The following is a 7909-nucleotide window of genomic DNA, read 5'->3' as shown; positions in this document are numbered from 1 at the left end:
AAATATATTGAAAAATATAAAAACAATAAAAAATTATACTTCAGAAGTTAATTTAGTATCAAAAACGTAAAATATTTGAGTAGCCCAAGACATAGCCAAAGATTGCAGTGCCACAGCACTGGCAAAAATTTAAATTTGCCGACTGGAATTCTTTCGGATAATTGACGTTTCGGATGATTGACTTTCGGATAATCAACGCTCTACTGTATTATTAATTTTTAAAACCACACCATTCATTTATAAACACCCTGTATATCAGATCATTCCATAAACTCATGTGCATTTGTAGTTAAAATAAAAACAAAATTCATAATATTAAAATTTATTTTAATTCAAAATATACCATCATTTTTCAGTACTTCTTGCCATCTATAAAAATAATTTTTTAATTCTGCTTTCATAAAAAGTTTTGGATTACAATCAAAATATTTGACAACTACATTTTCAACACTATTTTTGTTTAAAAATTTTTCTCCTTTTAAAATGTTCTGTAAGCCTCAAAATAAACAGTAATCAGTTAGTGCCAAGTCTGGTGAATATGGCAAGTGTGGTAAAATTTCCCAACTGTAGTGTTCCATTTTTTTGAGGGTTGGTTTTGCAGTGTGTGTAGTCTGACCGTGTCATGTTGCAACAAAACATTTTTTTCTATTAATTAGGGATGGCTGTTTTTGATGTAATTTTCCATGTAAATATACTAATTACTCAAAATATACTGCAGCTGTAATCATTTGGTTTGTTTCCACAGCTCAAAGTGGATTACACCTGATATATCCCACCAAACATACAAAAAGAATTTTTTTTTGATGTAGCCCATCTTTTCCCGTCAGTGTTGGCTGTTGATCCCAATGTGCCCAATGTCTTTTTCTTGTCACAATATCATAAATGATCTACTTCTTATCTCCAGTAACAAGCCAGTCAAAGAAAGATACCAAAGCAAAATATGAAATTAGAGGAATGCATATATATACTTGCAGCTATCAATTAGCCAGTGATAATGCATGCAGCACTCATTTTCCTAACTTCAATACTTTTCCAATTTCTTCTAAATGTCTTTGGATGGGTCCATAGAATGAATTTAAACAGTCTACAGGTTCATCAGTAATTAAATTTGGTTCTACTACTATTGCTATTGAGAGAACATTGTTATCAAACTGGTCTTCCTGAACAAGCTTTATTTTTCACACTAAAATCACTTTTCTTAAACCTTTCAAACCACTTTTGGGCAGCTCCGATACTACCAACATTTTGATAATGCACAATGTTAATTTCCTTTGCTGCCCTTTTAGCATTTTTTCCACTAAGAACAAAAAATATAAAATATATCTCTTGTATTCATTTGTAATAACAGGGATAAATAATTTTAAAAGCACAACACTGCTAAACTTGGCAACTATTCAACTGCATCTAGTATCAGTTTGAATTTGATCAGAATTTATTTGCACTAAAACAATGTCTAAACTTGTATGAACAAAATGTGCACAGAATTATGGACTGACCTGATACTTTTCTCATTTTAGACATTTGTTTAATACAAAATGACAACTTAACTATCTACCTTTAATTAAATTATTAATGTATTCATCATTACCCCTGTAAATGCAACTTATAAGGCAACTTGATGATAATTATTTGCCTTATTCCTTCTATTTTAAATATGGATGTTTTCCTAGTCTTGATGCTTTGTTTTATTAAGTATTTTTGAAGAGACAAATCTTTCTTCATGTGATTACGTTAAACAACTATGGAAAAAATAAGTATAAGAAAAAGCAGAGTTAATGGCTGAATAAAATAAAATTCATAAAATAACAATATTCATGTTAGATATTAACTGAATATATCATATTTTTTGCCTAATTTACAGCTTATCATTAACTGCTTAAATTTTCAAATTTAAACTTAATTTTAGTTTTCCTTGTATGAATATTAGAAATCATGCAATAACTTAGTCAAATTATCTACATAAATATTTTAATTTTTTAAAATTTCAGATTTTTTAATAATGTGCTTGGTGTTCCTTTTGAACTGTACCATTTCATTTTTCTGTAAGAAGTCTGCTTCAATCAAGCATTTCATGTCAATTAGTGAATTGCTAAATGAAATCAATTGTAGCTTTGTAAATATATGATATCAAAGCATATTTCATGCACTTTTATAAAGCAAACAATAATAAATTTTAAAAATCATTTTTACTTAAAAATGATTCAGGTGTTTCTTCTTGAATAGTTTCCATTTGTGTTTGCCCATTTTCAGTTATTTGATGATTTGTAAATAATGTTGGAATTGAATTTGGTTTCAAAAATCGTCGTCCATCACACTCTCTTACTGAAAACTGATTTTCTTCAAAATGCACCTATAAATTCATTAAAAATATATTAATAAATTATAATTTAATTAAATTTAATACAGAATAAAAAATAATAATTTAATTTACCTCACACAATTTACTGTGAACAGTTGGTTCCCAATTTATTCTTCCACAAATTTTGGCCCAAAGTTGCCTTCTCTTTACATCTTTTGGAAATGTATATAATCGATATCCTTTTCTTGGGTTATTGGTGCAGTTAGCAGCTGCGCAGGATGGCATGACTTGTAAAATACAAGCAAACCTATGTAAAATAAATTGAGATATTTTATGTTTGTGTATTAAGAATTAGAAAATTTTACAAAACCTTCAATTTTTAGATTAGAAAATCTATTGCATAATAAGGTGAAGGCACTAATAATTTACATATTAAGAAAAAAAGACTATTTCTGCTGTGGCTTTACACCATTGTATAATTTTAGTTTAGTTCCTATTTTTAGCATTTCTCCTTTGTTCTTTCTTATTTCTGGAACCTTCTAGCCTTAATCTTTTCCCCTGGACGGTGAGGACCACTTCTTGGAATCACAAAAACAATGAAGTGGAGGTTACCTGAGGGCATGTGTGGGGAGTATAGGACACTTTTTTTGCTGGTCTTTGCAGAGTTAGGATGAGGAAGGTAGTGCTGAGTAAACACAGAAAATAACACACCTTAATTTGTTGCTGAGAAAAATAATTGAAAAACTAACGTTTTCAGCCTGATTAACAGGCCATCATCAGGTCCAAAAAATGAAAATAGAACAGATACGTTCTATGTATAGAATACAAATATTCAAATCAAAACTTCAAACAAAAATTTTTAAAAATATACAAGAGAAACGGAAGAATATATAAACTTAACACAAAATAAAATAAAAAATATAATAAATCTTTCAATAAACTAATTCTAGCCTGAGTCTTTAGTGAGCTTTTTAATCATGTACTTCCATGCTGACGACAGGCTCTCAGCATCTCTCGCATTTAANGAAGGGAGGTCAGGTTTGTTCGAACAGAAGTTCCTGACGCATGAGCAATGTCATTTTACAATGCAAAGAATAACGTGCATGCAAATCAGTTACAGTGTACAGATAATTTAGCTCTATTTAAGACATGTACGATCGTACATAAAAGAAAGGTCGACAGGTTGCTGTGCGCCACACTGTAAGGAACCAAATCCGAGCATTATTTTTATTTACTTTTATTTTGCTTTTTATTATATTTTTTGTTTGGGGCTTATGTTTTGTTAGGACGAAGGTTTCCTCACCTTAGAAACTTAAAAATAGAAGAGAAACCAACTCACCAACGAGAGAAAAGCGCCGTAGAAAAAAGTGAGTCCACACCGAGAAAAGGGGGGAGAAAACCCCACAAGCACAACTTAAATTCGCTAAACCTTAAAAGAATAAAACATCCCGAAAATTGTAAAAAAGAATACTGTAAAAGGTTAGCGAGTATTGTCGGAAAATAGGCTGCCAGACAAATAGAAAAAGTTTATTGTTAGCAAATAAGTATGTAAATGAGGGGAGTGATTGCAGTCAGAATTGTGACATCACCTCACAGTATAAAGTCTGAACATCAAGTGAAGACGGATAAGGTGAACTCCAGTTAGCAACGAGCTTGGTGAGCTTCGTAGCAGTGAACAAGAGAGGTGTCTGATAGGATAAAAGTAGTTCCAAGGCGATTTTGAAGTTATTCAATTTGTGGATCGACGAATAGAGAAAGTCTTGAGAGTTGAGGAAATAGGTTCCTAGTATATTGAGGTGACGATTAGGATCTTTAATTCATAAGAATTATTGTATATAAGTTAAGTCTTTGAATTTTTGTCGAATTCCAAAGGGGAATAGAATTAAGTTAGAAACTAGATTGATTTGAGTTTTGTCGGGTTGATTCTTATTGATTTTCATTGAATAAATTGTTATTTGATTTTTACTAAATTTTGTAAATAGTTTATTACTAGAAATTAATTAAATATTTGATTTGTTATTGACAAACTTTGTCATTATTTAATTTCACAAGAAGAAGAAGACTGAATATCTGTCCTTGACTTTTGTTCATTGTCATGGTGAATGCCTGGATAATGGGAAATTGAAGTTGTATAATTGTAAAAGAGAAATGGTATCTGAGTAAGCATGTGGATAGCAGTAAAAAGAAACAGAAACAAACTCAAAAAATTATTCATAATAATAAATCAAAACAAAGAACACAACAATAAACTTACTCCCTCAATAACCAGAAAGCAAAGACCCAATCTCCCTCCACAGTGTTCACTGTCAGGATCTGTACATTGATTGTGTTGTTAAACAGACCACATTTAATTAATCTCATTCCATTAATCAACCCTTTTTAGTGTCAAGATTCCTGATGAGCATGACTATGGCTCTGATTTTTAATGTTAACTTATGTGATGGATCTCAGTTGTGTGCAGAAATTCTCTTGTTATCTCAAGAATATATTGCTAGGTATTCTCAAGTAGTTACAGTTTTCCATGCAGAATGTTCTCAAGATCATCATGAGAATGGGTAGAATACAACTCCACTTTTCCATTATGGTAACAGCCACTAAAATGAAAGTTGTTTCTACTACAATATTCAACTTGAGTGATGCAAGTTTGTTGAGGTTCGAACCTGTTCTAGAGCTAATTTCATTTAGTTGTCTGATGCTGAGGATTGCAGACTTACTTCTTTTGCTCATGTTCCCCAATGTTAAATAAGAAAATGAATGGTTAAATTAAAAGTAGGCTAATTGTAATGTAATTAGTATGTTAATTAAGATAAACAGCTTACATTAAGGTGAAATTATCAATTATATAAGGAAAATAATTAAAAAAAAAAAAATAGGAAAAAAGCATACAGTTTAACTATGCATAATAATGACAACTTTGTGCAAGAATTGAACAGAACAAAGAAAAACAACCCAATGACAATCTCATCAGAAGATGGTATATGTCAACTTTATGACCTGAGAGAGTGTCAACTTAAACTTTTTCAGAGACAATGGTGACACTTTATGAAACCTTTCCCTCGACCCTTAGTCACCTTTTGAGAATTTTGCACTTTTCAATATGACAAGAATGGCCAATTTTAGTCAGTCAGTGCCCATTCTCCAAGTTGTAGGGATTAATGTTTTGTGCCTTCCCATCCAGTCGGACGTGTGCTTCATCTGAATTTGTCCGAGTGCTACTGAATTTGTCCGAGTGCTACTCTACACAGATTGTCTAAAGCTCTGTCTCCTTGACAACTATTTTCTGACGTGAAGAACTGTTTGTCTGTGCTCCAATATGGGAATTATTTGTCAAGATTTGAATCTCCCGAAATTTGTAAAACTCTTTCTCTATGATAACAACATATGCAACTGCAAATACTGTCTTACTTAAGACGGATACCACACTGTACAAACTTTCATGCTATCTAATAAATGTTTAAGTGTAGTTAATTGTGTTGAGTGACTCCTTCCAACTGAATCTCATCATTTCCTACTCTATCCTTTTACCATAGTCTCATATATGAGATCACATCATTACCATCCATAAAAACACTCAAAATGTCTAGTAGATTTAACCTACATGGTGTTAGGAATTTCTAGCGTAATCATTTACATTCAGTGATAAGGCCCTGAAGGCTATGGAAGGCTATAGGAACTTCACAGCTGGTGTCAATTAGGCTATCCTGGCCCTCACAACTGTTATAAACACTTACTTTTATTTTTCATAGATTTAATATTAATAAATTTAAATATCATAAAATTAAGAATTAATGTTAAAAAATAATGCAAAATTCAAAATTTAGCAAAAGTAGCAGGTACGGTTAAAAAAACTAAATCACTAGAAGACATACAAGTACCTGACATATTTATCATCTAGACTTAACATTGTAAACAAACCTTTGCCACTCTGCCATGCCTGAACCATAGCACCTTTCTCAAATCTTTCTTCAGCAGCATCCTCTACAGAGTAAGAGATTTGATACCTGAACCATATTTTCAGCTCCAGCTGTTTACTCAAAGTAAGTCAGACAGAGTGAAACCCCCTCTCATTTAATATATAGATTAATTAAACAAAATAATTTGTATTTTATTTGTTAGCATTTTTTGACTAGTACACCTATCATTGACCTAATTACTTGGAATGGACTAATTTTATTACTTTTTTTATTGCTTTTTTACTGTACTTACAAATATAAACTGATTGATCTTATTTGGTTTGGAACTATTAAAGTGAGTGGATCAAAGTTTTTATCATCGTCAGTAAAATGGAGCCAGTGCCATTGTCTAGAGTTGCATTTCCAGATAGTTCTCAAGCAATTTTTTTATACATCAATTAGAAATTCAAGAGTTGTTTTGAAACAACTTTTAACTTATTTATTCAGAACAATTATTGTAAATTGACACTAGAAACATACATAATCCATTGGCAAATATTTTAGTAACAGTAAAAACTGTAGGCAACAAAATTATTTAAAAATACATATTATTTTAACAGTTTGAAATAACCAATTTCAGGAAACATCAGGGTTCAAATTTGGAACAGTATTGTAGTAGGCAGAAGTCATTGCCAAGCAGCTCATTGACATGTCATCCTTATCAAGTTAACTGCAATAACTAGTTTTCAGCTTTAACTTGGAAACTGTCATACATGATTGATAAGTTGTGTAAGGAACCAAGTCCGAGCATTATTTTTATTTACTTTTATTTTGCTTTTTTATTACATTTTTGTTTGGGGCTTATGTTTTGTTAGGACGAAGGTTTCCTCACCATTTCACCTTAGAAACTTAAAAATAGAAGAGAAACCAACTCACCAATGAGAGAAAAGCGCCGTAGAAAAAAACTCACGCACACTTGCGTTCCCAAGCGGAAAAAAGTAAGTCTGCACCGAGAAAAAGGGGGGGAGAAGACCCCACAAGCACAACTTAAATTCACTAAACCTTAAAAGAATAAAACATCCCGAAAATTGTAAAAAAGAATAATGTAAAATGTTAGCGAGTGTTGTAGGAAAATAGGCTGCCAGACAAATAGAAAAATTTATTGTTAGCAAATAAGTATGTAAATGAGGGGAGTGATCGCATTCAGAATTGTGATGTCACCTCACAGTATAAAGACTGAACCTAAAGTGAAGACGGACGAGGTGAACTCCAGTTAGCAACGAGCTTGGTGAGCTTTGTAGCAGTGAAGAAGAGAGGTGTCCAATAGGATAAAAGTAGTTTTTGAAGTTATTCGATTTGTGGATCGACGAATAGAGAGTCTTGAGAGTTGAGGAAATAGGTTCCTAGTATATTGAGGTGACGATTAGGATCTTTAATTCATAAGAATTATTGTATATAAGTTATTTCTTTGATTTTGTCGAATTCCAAAGGGGAGTAGAATTAAGTTAGAAACTAGATTGATTTGAGTTTTGTCGGATTGATTCTTATTGATTTTCATTGAATAAATTGTTATTTGATTTTTACTAAATTTTGTAAATAGTTTATTACTAGAAATTAATTAAATATTTGATTTGTTATTGACAAACTTTGTCATTATTTAATTTCACAAGAAGAAGAAGACTGAATATCTGTCCTTGACTTTTGTTCATTGTCATGG

At 31.4% G+C, this 7909-nt stretch overlaps 2 protein-coding genes across 2 annotated transcripts in view; both read right to left on the bottom strand.

The window, feature by feature from the left end:
• Positions 1–7909, bottom strand: part of LOC111634346 (zinc finger and BTB domain-containing protein 14-like) — a 44607-nt gene that overhangs the window by 31143 nt on the left and 5555 nt on the right. The window lies entirely within an intron of this gene.
• LOC111634347 (THAP domain-containing protein 4-like) overlaps positions 1327–7909 on the bottom strand; it is a 54644-nt gene continuing 48061 nt past the window's right edge. Inside the window, exons 2-4 of the mRNA XM_023379102.1 lie at positions 2432–2606; positions 2191–2350; positions 1327–1739 (exon numbers count right to left, since the gene is read on the bottom strand). Of these exons, the coding sequence (XP_023234870.1) occupies positions 1732–1739; positions 2191–2350; positions 2432–2584 (321 nt within the window). The 5' untranslated portion in view covers positions 2585–2606 and the 3' untranslated portion in view covers positions 1327–1731. The remainder of the gene's footprint in view (positions 1740–2190; positions 2351–2431; positions 2607–7909) is intronic.

This window comes from Centruroides sculpturatus, unplaced genomic scaffold, assembly GCF_000671375.1.
Source record: "Centruroides sculpturatus isolate CEXI.00-Female unplaced genomic scaffold, Cexi_2.0 scaffold848, whole genome shotgun sequence".
Taxonomy (NCBI): Eukaryota; Metazoa; Arthropoda; class Arachnida; order Scorpiones; family Buthidae; genus Centruroides; species Centruroides sculpturatus.
The sequence above is the reverse complement of the archived record's forward strand: the minus strand, read 5'-3'. Positions and strand labels throughout refer to the sequence as shown.